At 42.8% G+C, this 17,356-nt stretch overlaps 1 protein-coding gene across 1 annotated transcript in view; it reads left to right on the top strand.

Moving 5' to 3' along the window:
* Positions 1-282: 282 nt before the first annotated feature.
* The window catches only part of bmpr1ab (bone morphogenetic protein receptor, type IAb), a 26,401-nt gene continuing 9,327 nt past the window's right edge, over positions 283-17,356 (top strand). Inside the window, exons 1-3 of the mRNA XM_027002712.2 lie at positions 283-507; positions 7,190-7,346; positions 13,369-13,602. Of these exons, the coding sequence (XP_026858513.2) occupies positions 13,536-13,602 (67 nt within the window). The 5' untranslated portion in view covers positions 283-507; positions 7,190-7,346; positions 13,369-13,535. The remainder of the gene's footprint in view (positions 508-7,189; positions 7,347-13,368; positions 13,603-17,356) is intronic.

Genomic DNA, 17,356 nt, shown 5'->3' with positions numbered 1-17,356 from the left:
TTTTAAGAATTACATCTAGAATCTTTGGCCAAATCGGTCATTTTTACTGAACGCCTTTATTGTGAATAATTAAAACTTCATTCAAATAAAAGTTTATCTACCTGTCTGAAAGGAGAAAGTTACATGTTTGTATAAGCTTGCATGCACGGTAAGCATATAGATACAGTGACAAACTGCACACAAGGTGGCGTCTGACGCACTGGTTACGGACGAACGCCCTTCGAGTCGTTCTCCCCTCATCCCCTACCCACTATCGCCCCAGCCGGACAGCACTGATTGGAGGACTCAATCAGGACTGATCTCGTTACGCGCAAGAGAGGAATGTGGTTCCAGTACTAGTAAAAGAAAACGGCAGGGACATAGAATCTGAATAAAACCTCAACACGGATTGGTTAAAACTGCTTTAAAGCTACATTTTGGATTGTAAAATAATTAATAAGACGTCGATCACCGAGTTGGACGATCTCTGATTTTAAGGATATTAGTCGGTGTGAATTCACAAAATAGGTAAGTGGGAATTCCGGATATGTGTTCAATAATTTTCTTTCCGAGAGAAAACTTTAAAGTTACGATTAAAGTGTTGAAGCAAACGTGTGAACTACGCCACTAAGCAACCGCATTGTTGAAGAAGTTTTTACGTTAATAGTGTAAGCTCTACCAATTTGTCTCTTAAACGTCGTCATTTTCATGTAACTTTTCGTGTGCCACAATCTGACTGTACAGCGTCAGCAACCATACCTTTTATAACGTTTAGCCATATCGCCTTTTAGTTCCCAAATATCCTGACTTTTCCAGTGTAATGCATTCATGTCTGGTGGCAGCTAAATCATCATATTCAGCGAGTATATTTCCAAAATAGTGTCGAATTACCTGAAATAATGAGCTGTGTACTTTACAGTTTTGTTTGTTTGTTGAATAGTTTGTGTTGTTTGATGTGGTGAAGCAGCGTTCAGTTGTTGCTGTGCCCGTGTTAACGCAAAGTTCTAACCTGCAACGTGTAAAATACTTGTAGGCCTACTACGTACTCTGTTCTTTAGTAAACTTGGGCCTGTGCTAGTTTTAGTTTTTGCATGACTATAAGACACCTAAGATACTGAATAGTTATTTATAAAATCGAAGTGTGTTTTAAAGGTGTAGTCGTTAAAAGGGTTATTTGTGGATTTGTTGCTAGTGTTTTGCGTAAAGCCCAAGGTCCGTCCCAAGCAAGTGGAGGACAGATTGAATGATTGTTTTGATCAAACAAGTTTGAGATCTTAACATAACAAATATGCAAGAAAAGCACGTTGTTCTCATTTGTTCGCACTCGATTGCTAATTTATGTATGTGGTCACTAACGATAATTGGATGCTAAGTTGCGTGTTTGCCATCATCAACAAAAATAGATATTCTTTGTAAAAAAAACAAACAAACAAAGGTTGGATAAAGAGGCCTTTTGATTTGGTGTGGGCTTTTAGTACACCACCAAGTCAAAATCTGTGCTGTATGTTTGTACGTCTTGTAAATATGTGGAAACCTGCAAATATTGAGAATGCTTTAGTGATGAATATCACCACCCATCAGGTTCCTGTTAAACGTAATGCCAAAGATATTGCAGGCATCTGTATAGATGTAAGACAGCTGATCATATTGAGTCTTGGTAAATTTGCGTTTTGGTCTTTTCTTGCACACAGACAGTGAACAGACTTCTGATTAGTCCCAAGGGCTGTTTCAAATGGAGCCAGAGGTAAATCTTCTAACAAAAAGTGAGGCTACGGTGTCTATATCTTATCTGTCTGTGTTCACTGTTGTACTGGGTCTTTTTTTTGTGCCCTATGAAAAATAGGAGAAACGTGAGGGGGAAAGTGGGCTGTGTTGGCCTCCTGGCTTTTCAGAGAAACCTTCTTTTTTTGTGCCAGTGTTCAGAAACACAAACAGACTTTAATGCGTATGGTTTATTTTTTTCTGTCTCAATGCAGTGAATATGAATAGGCCGTCAAGTAAACACTGGCATTCTGAGATACTTAGATCTGGAAGTCATTTTCAAAACTCATAGCTGATTAGGGCAGTTATGAGTTGCCGTTAAAACACAAAACAAAAAACAGAACTTAAGGGGGGGGGGGTGGAATTGTGCCAATTTTTGTAGTGTGCAATTCATGGACATCTGTGCATAATATTAAATAGGCATGAGGGTGATGAGTGTCAAACTCAAAATGCAGTATGTCTGTTTTTTGTCGAAGTGTGTGTGTGTGTGTGCACAGGGATTAGACTGTGGCTTTGTACCTCTTGCACTGACTTATCTGTTACATGTTCTCTTTGTGGTTTTTGTCCTCACTATGCATGCTCATTCATGACTGTGTGAAACCCACTGTGTGACATTCAGACCAGTAATCATCTGGCAATCATTGTGTTTGATCAAAAAATTAACTGACCCGGCATTAACCGTGGGAGCTCCTCATTCAGCTCTGTTGTTAGCACAGTGTCTGAGTGAGGGTAAACTTCCCATGTGTGGTTTGGATGACAGAACTAAGTCTGTTTGTCAAGATATTGTTTTGTTTGTTTATTTTTTTTAAAACAATGAGGTTATTTAACATTGCTTGGATGTCAATAGAAGCGAATAATAAGCTTGGCCTTTTTGTAACACTCACATTCACAAATGATGTGAAATGGGTTTCTCCGATGATAATCCCCTCAGTGTCTCTTGGTTCTCGGTGTAATGGTGCTACTTGTGCCACATGTGAGTAGATGGGCTTTATTTCCTGTATGTTTGTATGTTTCAGATATGGGTCATTTCCCCTGATCTTAGACTAGAAGGTCAGTTTTGTCTTTAATGCCATAGTTAGGGCTTCCAAATTGCACTAATATAATTTCTGCCACGAACATGCCCAGGCACTACTTGAGACTTATAGCCTGCCTTTTCTATCCACTTCTGTTTCTCTTTTGTTGCAACTTGTTTACCTCATTCCTACACAGGCGTGACATGGCTCTTTCCTGGTGACCCTTCCTCAGTTCCTCATATGGCAAATGATTCCTTTACTGATCTTTAAGAGGCTCCTGGAGCTATTGGCCAGAGAAGGTCCTCTGTCTGAGCACAGTTAAACCAGGAGTAGGAGGAGAGCAGGGAGCCAAATCTAATTTCCTCTATAAGAGGCAGGCCGCCTTTATTTATATATCATTACAGCCATTTTTAAAAGGGAAGAAGTGGTCTGCTCGCTCTGTGGATGACGTGCGCTGCACTCTCGGCCTTTGGGCTTTCTCCTGGCCATTAAAGGTGCTTCGGCATGGAGAGAGGACAGGATGGCTGGTGGGAGGGGCTTCTGGCCTGGGGAGAGGAGGAGAGACCAGGAGTCATGTTACTTCTTATCTCTCTCTGTTGCTCTGTTTCAGCATTTCACTTACCTAAAGCCACTTGTGTTCTTTTTGTAGTCTGATCAGGCTTAATAAAGGCTATTGTTTTCAAATGTCTCCACCAGAAGGACTTGGCAACATGCTGTTGGTTGTAAGTTGTAACCCAGTGCATCTGCATGCATTTGCTGTAGGTTTTGTGCCTTGCCTGAAATAAGATGAGCCATTGGAGGGTTAGGGTAAAGGCAGTGAATAGAGGCTAATACGAGCCCTGGACAGATCTTATCATCCATTGCAGCAATAGCCTACCTGTTTACTTCCCTCTTTACCACAGAGATGGACACGCTCTTCCTGGCCTGGTGGCTTTTTTTTCTCACTGAATACTATCGGGAAATCTTAATGAACATCGAGTCTACAAATGGCTTGTGTTTGACTGGCAACCAAATAGCACCTCTTTTCAGAAGCTCTAAATGAAGGACCAAATTGAAAGAGTGAGACAAAGGCAGGCAGTAAAATTCAATATCGCTGCTTTGTTTTCGCTGTTTCAGATTCCGATTATTCCCAGAGTACTCTTACATAATGTGACATTGTCATTGCTGGTATTGCAGGGTGGTGTAATGGTTTCTCAAACCTATTTCATTCAGCATGCCTCTTCAGAGAAGCTCAAAAGGTTTTCACATGATCTTTTTCCTTTTTCTTTATCTTCTGTCTAATTATTCAACAGTTATACTACTGAAAGTTTAACTTTCTCTTCACACCTGAATTCTAGTTCAAGAATGGGATTTTTCTTTCATTTTGAATCAACATTGTATTTCATTGCCAAAAGTCCCTCTGTTCTTGCCACTGTGGGGCATTTCGGACACTTTTTATTTCAACAGTATTTTTCTTTCTAAAGGTTGTGGGTCAAAAGTATTGTTACTTTGTGTGAAATGGAGCATGTAGAATATACACACACACACACACACACTCACTATCATCCATGCTGGGACCTCCCTTGGATAGACAAATTCAAGCAATAGGAGGATAGCATTGAAGCTTTCTTCGCCCTCTGGTCAGGTGGGCTGCAGGTGGTGGCTGTCTTTAATATCCATACTAGCTTGATGCAGCATAATTGTTGGAGTGTCTGTGTGTGTGTGTGCTAGCTGCACTAATGAACCTGAACCCAAGGCTCCATAAAAGTCCTCAATAAGCCCCCACCCTGTACCAAGCCCAGCCAGCTCCCTTGGAGAGGCAGGAAAACATTTCCTGGCACTGGGTTTAAGTACTGAATTAAGACACAGCAAATCGATGTGGAAGTCCCATCTGATCTCATTAATCTAACAGTAAGATGTCTTTGGATTTTGTTTGCAAAGTACAGAATGTGAACTTTTATTTGATAATCATATTCTGTTTTGACTAGATGTGATTTTTCCATATATCCATTTTTTATGCTTCTTGATTAAAAAGTATGGCTTCACCATATGAAGAGAGTGCCATATATTATGCCTTGAGGTTGCTGACATTGAATAAAGGCTGCATGACATACTGATTGGTAATTATTGTTGCAATTGAATTAAAATGTATTTATTTATTTGTTTGTTGGTTTGTGTTAAAATTCTAACCAAGCCCATAGGTCTCTAAGTGTTTTGTGAGTGCTTATGCAAATTGTGTGATTTACCTGACAAATAACTTGGGTCATCATAATGCAGACCTATCTTTGTCACATGTTTATAACGGTTTTCATACGAGTTAACATTACCAACATATGATGCAGTATCAGTATGTTTGTTTAGTTTTGTGTTTTTAATAAAAATTGAATATATGTACAGTTTAACCTGACATTCAGAGGAAGAAGCTAAGGATATTATTTTATCATTTGTCCAGTAGTAATTTTATGCCAGTTTGAATAAACCTAATTAATCTATGATTATACATAAAATTATCATTATGTGAATAGGTGGAACATTTCCAGTGAAGAGCTGTCTTTCTAATGTAGTGTCTCTTTTCTTAAATGGCAGTAGCTTTGTGCAGTCTCACATTAACCTTCATAATGAATGAATAGGAGCAGGTACTGTACTTTAGATGGTGCACCAGTATTGCCATGATAATGTGAGCTCAAAACACTGAGAGGTCACCACCTACCTTTTATCAATTTTCCAGCTTCATCTCACTTTAGCCTCACTCGCCTTTAGAAGCCAAACACCAAGGATAAGGGCTGACATGATTATCTACTGAGTGATCAGGGGTTGGTCATCCATGCACAAATTTGGTGCAGTCCTAGATCAGAAAGCATTTTAAATAGTCTCACCATTCGCAGTAAATAAGCTGCCAAGATGAGAGTTGAGCTTGGTGTATATCTTTTTGACTTAGTTAAAAAAATCAATGATGAATCCTTTTGCATCTGACCATGTCTTCCCTCCTCTGATAGTGAAACCTTCAGAGAAGCTCAACCTCTTGCTGGGGCCACACTCTGTGTGATCACTCTTGCAACAACACACACAGTAGAAAAGGTACTGCTGACTGCCACACCATCAACGGGTGTGGGCTAGGATACTGCCAGGCAAACCAAACCTAGATAGGAGCAACTGAGGGTAAAGGGCCTTGCACAAGGGCCCAACAGCAACAACCCAGCGGGTCTCGAACCAGCAACCTCCAAAACTCAAGTCAAGCACCCTAAATAACCAGCCACCACTGCCCCCTCTTGCAACAACAACGCTTCGGTATAGTTAGTGGATGATTCATGGTAGTTACTACATGGTATGAGACCCACCTAATAATGGAATAATAAGACTGGATGTTAAGAGGTTGGCTCATTTGTTTAAGGTTGGCTTTCCAAAGTTTAGTATCCTAAGAAACGTAAGCTTTTGTGTTTCAGCAATACATTAACACAAGCTTGAGAGTGGATTATAACCTGTGCTCTTAGAATAGCTTTTAATGGGAAAGTACTCCTTTACATGGGGGACGTTAAGTTTAAATATCATTCTGAAAGTGAAGGGGGCAGAGAGCAATTAGTGGGCAGAAGTTGCTCAGGCCTCCCTCTTATTTTCCACATCCCCATGCAGGTGTCCCAGTGAACCACAGTGACCTCGTTTCATGGCCTTTTGCTTCAGTGGGCTATGGCTGATCATTCTCTTTGATTATATTACCTCCAGATATATTTTGTATGCATCCACGTCGTTCATTTGGCTTTACTAAACCCTCTGGAATTAACAGTGGCAATGACATCTTCAAATATCTGATTCCCACTTTGTCCAGCTGTCCCTCATCTTCCGGCTTGCTTTTTTTCCCCTCCGTGCCAACATTCTCTCTCTCTTTTTCTCTCTCTGAGTGTCTCTCTCCATTACTCTGTTTTTCCTCACTCAAAAAAGATCTCAGACAATGATGAGCATTCCATTAATATCTAGTAAATGTTTTCACTGTTGGTTAGCCTACTGGTGATTTAACTGTTGACATACTATATTCCTTAGCAGTTCTCACCTTCACTAAAACAAATAAATAAAACATTTTACCTATTTAATATATCACATGTTTACATGTTATACCAAACATGTTTAGCATATAATTTGACTTCTTGACCTCAGAATCGAAAATTCTATGGTCACAATAGCTTAATCCCTTTTACAGGATCTCTGTTTGGTGGTGGTGGTTGTTAATAATAATAATAATAATAATAATAATAATAATAGTTGCATTTATATAGTGCCTTTCTCAAACTCAAGGTCACTTCTTTTCTTTTTTTTCCTTCTTTTTTTTTTTCTTTTTACAATTTTTTTTTCTTTTTTTTTTTTTTTGGTTTGTCCAAAGATTGATGTACTTTAAAGTATGCCAACTCATTTGCTTCATCTTTTTCTTAAATGCTATATGGCTTTTTTTTCAACATCTCATGCAGTTCCACTTTGGAAGTGAGGGTCTGTTGCCAACCTGGTCCAGCAGGTGTTCATTTGAAGTTCCCTCAGCACAGAGCATCTTCACCGCCGCCACCCATGAGGCTGCTTGGTCCCTGTCCCCTCAAGCATGATACCTTCCCTCACTGGCTGCCCTGTCAGGTAAGACCCCACTGCCCTCTTTAATGTACAACTCAGTTTTTGTTTTTGTATTTTTGTTTTGTTTTTTTTATCTCAGTCATACCATTTATTTTCTCCTTTTTTTTCTACTTTCAAGCTTGGCCTCTTTGTACAAGACAGAGTTATACTACCAATGTTTTTTGTGGCCATTGGTACTCCACACCAAAGCATGTCACTTTAACTTTCTTTGGAGGGCCTGTTGCACTCCTCAGAGGACCTCCTAATTTTGTTTCCATATGAATTTGTTATATAGTAGGATAAGCTCAGTAATAAACTGTGTAACAGTGTTGTGTACATGTGGTCCTCCCGGCCTTGATGGGGCCCCACTCTGGACCAGACATGTCTCTCCCCCAATATGACTGATTTTATTTTCTTATTTTTTGGTTGCGTGAGTTGGCGCTAAAGAGGCCCTGTTGCACTTTTCGTGCCTGCCGTCCCGAAGGCGGATTAACCCCTAACCTTGCGTCTCAAACAAAGACAGACCTGGGCAATCAGTGGGTTTCCTGTTTCATAATTATTGGAGCTTGATTGTGCTGTCAGAGTCCAGATCAGCCCCCAGCCTCTAGCCAATCTCAAACACACAACCCCCCCCCCCCCCCCCCCCCCCTCCACGTCATATCAGGGATGTGTTTACCACATGCAAAGCAGACCCAGCTCATGGCTGCCCTGGCCCTGCGGCCACAGAGCCAGGGCTGCTCTGCTCAGAATTACCGTGGTTAATTTACAGGCCTCCGTTTTGATTGGACCTCAGTGAAAGTTTAGGTTTGGCTTAGTCGAGTGGATCAATGGGGCCTTTGGAGTGTGGTTTAGTGAGCCGTGCAGACCTGGGATGTTTACACGGGGTCTGTGTGATGGCGATGGCAACCCTGGGGGAGGGGCTGTTACACTCAATTGCAGCCACATGTTTGTAGAGGAAGTGGAGCTGAATGAGGCCATGTGATCTGACAGACTGAGCAGGACCCTCGCCTGTGGACCCTCGCTGTTTTCCAGCATGTTCCTGCTTCCTCATCGGGACTGTGGTTGCAGCACAAGCACGACGTTGCCACTCCGCTCTACACTTGTGCGTTTATAAACCTTAGACACACTTCCACTCATGTCCCACATGCTCATAAATACAGCCACTCCCTTGTGGAGCTTGCAGCGCACGTACACACGCAGACCACACACAGAAAGCCAGATCAGGGTGAGGTCTGTGTGGTTCAAGTCTTTTTACACACAACTACACCATCCTCCTTCTACAGCAAGATGACATCATCTTTTTGCTATTATCGTTCTGTCGCTTAGAATATACTGGCCATGAACACACAGGTGATTATATAGATCCAGTAAGCTCCTTGTCCGGATGAGAGTCATTGGCTTTTGTGTGTCCAGTGTCTAAGATGTGCTCTGCTGTTGAGAATAAAGTCATGGAGGCAGCGCTGGCAAGGGTGGAGTTTCAATGTTGCAGTGTTGCTGGATGTAGGATCAAACAGTTGTGTCTAGTGTGAGAGGCACAGTTGTTTCCTTGAACTTTGGGGCATCAGAAAGCCCCTGACGCCTCCTGGGTTCAGAGCAGGAAAAGACTTTAGCAGAAGGAAGGTTGGCAACACAAGATAAGGTCTCTTTATCATAGGTCCCCCTTGGAATGCTTGGGCAGGTAATGGAAAAAAAAAGCCACCCCTTCCAACTCTGCCAGGGTCAGCCCCTCTGCTTCCTGAAACTGAGTGGCGTCTCAAATCTCAGAACAACACCAGATCAGTTTTGTTGGTGGGGGGCTCTTTTCTCCACCCTAACCAGCTAGCTGTACAATATCAGATTCATTAAGCAGCCAGATGACACGCGTGTCTGTACACGGGAGGGAGCTCTTCTGAATGTGCGTGTTCTTTCTCTGAATGCTTTCACAGGTCTGTGTGCATTAGGATGCGTGACTTGGCAGTCGGTAATGCACTCTCGTTAAACGGGTCCACGTTATAGATCGTGGCTGATCGTTCCCAGGGCCACAATAGTTGTGTTCTGAGAGAAGGCAGACTGGTATGGAAGAATGCCTCTGGTTATTGTGTATGATGAAGAATGAAGTCTTTAGAGACAGTGTTCCACTGATGATATGCAGCTGATCCAGACACCAAAACTCTGAAACTGCTTTTTCATATATGGAAAAGGTCATAAATGAACTGTGGGGCTGCATTTGACTTCTTTCTTATCTACAAAAGACAGTATTATTTAAATGATTAGTGTCACAGCGTTTTCCAACAATGTCTAAAGTATGTTCTATACGTATTTGGCTTTTATTGTGCAGGCAGTTATTCATCTTTTTTTCTCCCAAAGGGCAAATTGACACAAGTGTGAAAAAATGTGCTCTAGAATTCAGGGTGTTCTGCATTTTTGGTGTCATTTGTAGCCCAGGGGTAGCACTACATCCATCCCCAGAGTCTCCCTGTGATGGCTGTGTGATTTGCTTGAGCTCTGTCCTGACTATCAAGCTCCCTGTTTTTAGTGAGTGGGGGTGGGGGTGCTGGAATGTGTCGGAGCATGTGCGTGAGCTGAAGCATGGCCTTATTTTCAGCTGGATGGAGTAATTACAGACTGGGGTGAGGCTCTCTGGCTGGCCAGCCCACAGTGGCCTGTGAGCAGAGTTTCCCAGGATCCACTCAAGGTCTTATCTGGAGAGGGCCCAGGGTAGTTAGTGTCAGCTGCGTGAGCAGAGCACCTCAGACTGACCTTCCGACCCTGGGCTTTTCATAACACTTAGAGAACAACGTGCCCTGTGAGCATTTGATACATCATGCATGTTACTTGAAAAAACAGAGAGAGAGAGAGAGGGGTCAGACCTTTAAGGTTAGTCAGTGCAAGACAAATCCCTGAGAGCAGTGCTGAAATGTGCATCTGAGAAACCGTCGTCTCCCGGCAGACAGAGAGAGAAGCATAAGATTGCTGGGAGGGTGGAGACCAAGACTGTGTGTATGTGAAACGAAGCGGGCCAGAGAGGACTGGCCTGGGAGCAAGGCAGCAGGCCACTGCTGCAGAGGTTTGTCTAGACTTCTGGATCAGTGTCAGCTGGGATATCTTTTATTTTTAATTCATGCGGGAGACAAACCAAGAGAAAACCAAAAGAAAAATCAAACATATCCATGCTGGCATCATGCCTAACAGGAATAAATAGCTTTATGAACTTGCTAGCCTTAATGGGTTTCCACAGAGACAGATAGTTAACTAAAAATTGAATACCCTGCTACATTAAAATTTGTAACTTCCCAGTGAAATCCTTGAAATACTTGTTAGGATGGGAAATATTTATTAGGATGTCCTAGACCAAGGACTCTGGTAATTCCCCCCTGAGTGTTTTGAACATTTGATAAGACCCTGATATAAACTGAGGACATGCCGCAAATATGAGGGAGCCAGCGTCTTGCTGGCAGTCGAGCATGACTGGGCCTCAGGAGTAGAGAGAGGAGTAAAGATGAGGAGGGGGTGTAACGGGAGGTTTGGAAGGGGAGTGCTCAGTATTCTTATGCTAATCCAGCCTGAGATGAGGCACAGAAGCAGCCAAGCAAACAATGAGAGTGGAGACGGCAAGTCTGCTCTACGTGCTGGCAGACATGCCTTGAGAGGCAAGCAAGGCGCTGGACTGCCTGCAAGGAGGGGCCCCCAGGAGGGGCTGGAAGAAGCGTGCCAACACACACACACACACACACACACACACACACACTGCACTCGCTCGCTCGCTCTCTTACTCAATCTATGAGCCAGGCAGTAGGGCCAGTTGCAGTGGAAGGCCTATGTGGGTGTGTATGTTAATGTCCAAGTGTTTGTGAGACTTCCTTGTTCCTTATGTTGCAGAAATTCAGAAGCAGTTTTTGTTTAGGCCAGTGTGTATGTCTACTGTAGGGTTTTGGGTCTGCTCTTCTGGCTGATAATGAGCTAGAAGGGAGGTCTCATGGATAATTCAGTGCTGTGGGCTTGTTTAGGCTTCTTTGTTCGCTGCACAGGAGGACCTTGCTGTGGTGTTCACTTGTGGTTTTGTTGGAGCTCTGTATTTGAGTTTGTTCCCTTTAGGAGCTTTTTAAGTGCACTTTGGTCAAAACTACAGACACTTGGCTGGAATATTTTGGGAAGCTTTTTCAACTGTTTAACTTTTTATTTACCATAACAGAGCTGCTTTCCATAGACAAACAGGACTCTAAAGTGATCCATGCAATGCATGTGCATGTATATATGTAATGTATATGTAATCACACTAAGTTTCCAAAGTTTCTTGCACTTGGATGTTAGTAGTGTTTTGTTGCTTTGTTCCATGTAACATTCCTCAATTCCTGTAATTATTGGAATATGTAATTTTATGACCGTTACATGTCCCTTCTCGTCAAGTCTACCAAATATTGGTGAGCATAGTGAAATAATCTCTATCTTTATTTTTTTAAGCTTTTCTGCTCTACTTTACATTTCCACACTATTTCACTCAGACATCTCACCACACATTTCACTTATCTGTCGATGGTGCTCAGTTATCCTAGAACTGATTTTTAAAGACAAGCATAGTCTTGAATGGTGTGATCGAGTCTGTGATTAGCCCCACTTAAGACATGAAAACATGTTTTGATTCAGTCATCTGTGAATTGTATTCTAAAAACTGCAGTGTTCAGAAGCATTCTTGATCCCTTGGGGGAAGAATTGCCCCACTCAATCTTGAGCTCCTCAGATTTCTGTCTCCAGAGCGTCTTTTTTCTTTCTTTCTTTTTTTCTTCTCTCTCTCGCTCCCCCCCCCCCCCCCCTTCAAGCTTTCTGTGATTGACGATTGTGGGAATTCCTTCCCGCAATCCCCCCTCCCATGCTTCAGTGATTTGCTATAAGGGGCAGTTATTCTATATGGTACCCACATTCCCCTCCACCCTTTTTTCTTCTCTGTTCTTTCAACTTTTTAAGGCAAAGTAATGAGTGGAGCGCTAAAGAAATTCAGGGAAAGACCTTCTGAGGGACCATGTCATTTAGCTGACTGGAATCTTGACCTTTTGTTCACGCTCGGTAGGATTACTCCATATTAAGTTGTCCATCTGCCATTTCTTGCCCCTTAGCTTAGGCTGGTTTATTCATATCCAGTTACGCTGGAAAAGGTTTGATCTATTCTGATACCACACCGACAAGGATTGGTGGCATTTGCTTCTGTATCAGTATCATTCCTGCCAGTGTCGGTTCTAGCTGTGCGGGGGAGGGGGAGGGGGCAGTTAGTGTGGGGTCCAGTGTGTGGCTTGTGCCTCGTGCCTCAGGAAGTGGCTGTATGGAGCGGAAGCTCTTGTTTACAGATGGAAGTGTGAGTGTCGGAGGGGTGTCACATGAGTGTGAGGAAATGGCGTTCCATAATCACGCTGTTGCATTGCTGCACCCAGCTCCCACTGCCTCACGCTCCTGATCCAACCTGAGCTACACTGCACTCGTTGCACCCTAAAACCAGTAGCTTTATTTTTTATTGGGTCCTTATCTACACTGGAAACAAAAGTGCCACGAAGTTGAGTAGGTAGCCAGGTAGAAACAGTGCTGAAGTTGGAGCGCAATACTGCACAATGTCTGAGCAGAGGCCTATTGCTTAAGGGGTTACATCGCACCCTCCCCAAGCTGTGGGAGCTCCTCCTTTTTGTTTTCCTGTTACAGAGGAGTCAGGAGAGTTTGAATGGAAGGATGCAGGTCAGGCTCTTTGTCCGTTTCAGCTCAGAGAAAGGTGGCGCATCCAGGTTCCCTCTCTGTGCTTGTTGGTTGAGCCCCACCCCTCGGCCCAAGCTGCCAATAGGACCCACTAACTGCATGGAGACACATGGGAGCTGAGACACATTGTTATTAATGCAAGGCAAGTTTGGACTTTGTCTGGGACTTCCCTTGGCAGTTCACTCCATCAGAGCTGTCAAAGGTCAGGGGTCAAGCTCCTGTAGAAAGAAAATTCTAACCCTAAAGTCCTAATGATGTCCAGTCCATGTCTATCAGGAGGCCTCTGTGCTATATTTGATCCACTAATCACTATACTCTCTGTTCTTTGTAGGGTTTTAAACAAGAGAGATTTGTGATTTGACTTTGAAGTCCTCACCGCTCTCTCCTGCTGTCTGCACTGCTGAGAGAATCATCTTCCCAAAACACCTTTGCTTTGCTAGAGCAGCACACAGCCACACCACCCAGTCATCTGCAACCCCTCACCACCCAGCCGACACGATGAAGAGCAATGGGGTCTTCCTCATTGTCTGTGGAGCTTGCTTCTTGCTCTGTCTTCAAGCCGAGGGTAAGATGCAGCTACATGTCACAGCTCCCTTCAACTCCTTCAGTCATTGCTCTGGGGCATTGTGTTATGAGGCAGCGGGGGTCTTTGCAATAGAAAATTAGCATTTTTTAAAAAATGTTTTTGTTTGGTTTTGAGTAAGTTGAGTAGAGAAAGGTAGAGGTGTCTGTTGTAGGCGGATAAAGTGATGGGCAGAAGTCGATCATTCAAATTGAGGCAGAATTCTCCCCTGCATTTATTACTGTTTTCAGTAGTTTTTAGTTCTTTAATGGGTGTTTTTTAAAAAATACAGCTGTTCTACTGATGCATCAGAGAACAAAGACTGAATTCAGGGTTGTTGTTTTTTTTCCTTTTTTACCTGGTCTCATGGTATTCTGTTCATTTTTCCCTGCTCTCAAAGTCAAAAGATTGTCTTCCTTTTTTGTTGAATGTAGAAATCTATACATCTTTGGAAGCCTCTATCAAAATGTACTGTTCTCCTCTATGGGCTATCAGAAGACATTTGTTTCACTATTTAAATAATCCACTTAGTGGATTACCCACTATTAATCTCAGTCTCTCGTCTCCATGTGTTTAGTTGTGAATGACCCATTGGGCCATTTGGAGGGAGGGAGAGAGAGCTAAGCAAGTATTGGGTTAGGATGTATTTAGGGAGGCTCTGTGTGATTCTTGTCACTCAATGTTTGTGATCTCTGGAGGGGGCAGAGTTGGAGCTGACAGATATCTGTAGATTTAAAAGTGTGGGCAAAAGTGAACTAGTCCTATTGTATTTCTTCAGATAAAGTGACACATTATCTCTAAAAAGCATTTTAAGGGTGCCATTGTTTGATTAGGCCCTTAAGTCAACTGCCTGTGCCATCAAAAGCAGACTCTCTGTGCCTACTTTAACTCTTCCATTTTGTATACTAAATGTGTAAATAAAGGAGCTGAGCTAATGGAAAGTGGCCTGGTTTTGAATGCAGTATGAGCCTTTATGGTTCTCGTGTCACTTTCTATCCTATAATGAATTTTTGGTTTTGTTATGACAGTTCATTTCTCAGACGGCAAGACTTCAGGACTAGTTTTGATCATTTATCCTACTCAGTATCAGTATCTCTTCTGTTTTAGTTGCTCGGTGATGAAAACAGATAATATTGCCTGTATTTGTTTAGTTTATGAGTTTGTTTATTTCTTTCCTTTTTCCAAAAGCCACCCTATTTTTGGCTATAGTTTCTTGGAGTTTTAAACAGTGTCTATTCTTAGTAACAGGAAAGCCATGAAAGAAAAGAGAGTTTTCTGTACAAAAGAACTAGAATTATGACCTCCTAAGCCTGATGGGAAAAGCAGATTTGATGGAGATTAAATTCTTCTTAGCTTTTGAAGTTGAAATTGATTACTGAAAGCTTCCAGGCTCATTAGCTCTGAACTTTTTTGATAGCATACACCCAGAGTAATAAACAGGCCTTTGGGGTGTGGGAGCAAGATTTAGTCATTGGGTTTTCTGTCGTCCTACCAAGTATGTTAGGGAGGGGGAGAGGTTCTCCCTTGATGGAATTGCTGCAGTTATTTTGGTTGAGTGTTAGCGTGGCCAATCCTCTGTGCCGTGCTAACCCTGCGTTCACTTCACCGTTGGCCCGAGAGCGCAGCATGCTTCCCAAAATACTATTACCCTGTTGCTATTTGCATCCTGCCCTGGGATGGCTGCCGAAACGGATGCTGGGAGCTCGTCCTTCTTGCTGGTAAATATGGTCAAAGCCATTCAAATGGAGGGCAGTCACCAGCAGACACTGCAGAGGTCCCCTCTTAACAGTGAGCGGGTTCCGAGTGAGGCGCCTCCTCCCGACTGGCGCAGTCGATCTCGGGGCGCGTCGCCAGGAGTTTTCACGTGCTCATGGGCGAGGAGCTTTTTGGCACTTTTGAATTCAGTAGATGTTGACTTAAAGAGGAGGAGGTCTCACAGAGAGGAGGAGATGGTATGGGGAAGCTCTCTAAACGAAGCTGACCCCGTGTAGGTCGACCTTCTGCAGCCACGGCCACACTAGAACGGCCAAGATGGTCTTTTTTGAGCTTTTTGAGATGTAATGGCGTTGCCCAATTAAGCTACCCATATCTTCCATTCCTTAAATTTTATGATGTCGGTGAATATTTTAGTCTGGTATTGTTGAGATCAGTATTAATGAAGCACAAAAAGGTTCTACTTCAAGTTCTATTGCAAAAGCCTATAGCAGCCATTTGAACTGCATTTTGGCGGTGCTTTGTCTAACTGATTTCCGGCTGTTCAAGCACATCAAATGCTACCTTAGCAATGAGTGGCTTTATCTGATTTACCTCTAAAAACATCTGTTAAAAACAATGAAAATAACGTTGACATTTCTTTTGGTCAGTCTTCTAACATCAGTTTTTTATTGTTGTTATTTATATTCTATACATAAGCAAATTACAAATGCTCAAAACGATGACCCCTTTGGCCATTCGAGTTGATTATGGAATTCGATGTGTTAAGACATCTTTACTTGTTCCTAACACAGTAAAAACACACTTGCTGTTTGCAAAGAATTGGAGACATGGTGTAATTCACCATTTTATTCTTCCTCATTTCAGCCCCTGGTTTGTTACAGTTGTAGCTCTGCCCTTCCATAATAGTTGGATTATAGGAGCTGTGTGTCGTGTTAACGCTGTTGTTTTCAAGACCCCCTCCTGCTCACCCCTGCCGCATGACCGCACGCTCCCCCACGCCCTACTCCTGCTGTGTGCCAGCTGCCTAGCCACTACTACAGGAAGCTTGTTGACTCTATTGTTGGTGCTCCGCGTTTCCCCATCACTTCAACCATTTCCTGTATTACGCTGCCTGATGGTCATTACCCTGGACTAAACACCATAAATACTCAGTGTGTTTCAGAAACCAAATTCAAAAGGGACAGAAATGGAGGAACTAAGGCCAAAAGAGGTGTGTGGATGTGTGTTGTCCATGCACACATGTGCATGGAAGTGTGTATGTGTGTGGTGGGTGGGGGGTGGGGGGCTTGTGTATCTGGATGTGTATGCATACATTTCTGTATGTGTGTTTTTGTACATGTTTACATGTGTGTGAGTGAGAGGGGGCGGGACAGTAGAGAAAGCCCACTGCTCCCTCAGTGTTCTGGCCCTTGCCCTGTCTAGGTGTAGGAAGCGTAACTCTGGAGGTGTCTCGCTTTAGTAAAGCCATCCTGTTTTACTGGACTGTCATGGCCCCTGTCTTCCACATGCTCTTCTTCTTTCCCTCATTTATCTTTAACAAACAAGTCTAATAGCAAAGGATTATTAACAGGGTATTTTCTTAGAAAATATGAGCTCCAGTCCTGAAATATATGAACATTATAAGCACCGAGTTATTAGTGTTGAATTGGTGTTAACTCTCCTGTTTGGAGCCCGGTTCAGCATTCAGGCTCGTTTATACCCATCGTGGACAAATGTCCTATCTGTCTGGTTGTCATATGATTAGAAAGTATGGACATTTGTTCTTTCTTTCCTGTTACCTATGATCCTGGACTGTGTAAGATTTTTGACAGTGGCTGGTATGAATCAGCTTTTCCTCTACTATACATGCTTGTTTTTTTTAAGTTATTTTGATGGGCTTAATGGACAATCTGAAATGTTCTTCAGCCTTTTGGCACTGGGAGATTCTGTATGTCTGTGCTCGACAGAATGAGTGCTCGGTTGATTATAGACTCTGAGAGACTTGGCTGAGTTATTGCATCATTTCCTGTTCCAACATTCCTCTAGCTCTGTGCTCTGCATC

This window comes from Electrophorus electricus, chromosome 14 (genome assembly GCF_013358815.1).
Source record: "Electrophorus electricus isolate fEleEle1 chromosome 14, fEleEle1.pri, whole genome shotgun sequence".
NCBI classification, from domain to species: Eukaryota; Metazoa; Chordata; class Actinopteri; order Gymnotiformes; family Gymnotidae; genus Electrophorus; species Electrophorus electricus.
Note: the sequence above shows the minus strand (reverse complement) of the source record. Positions and strands in the feature narration are given on the sequence as shown.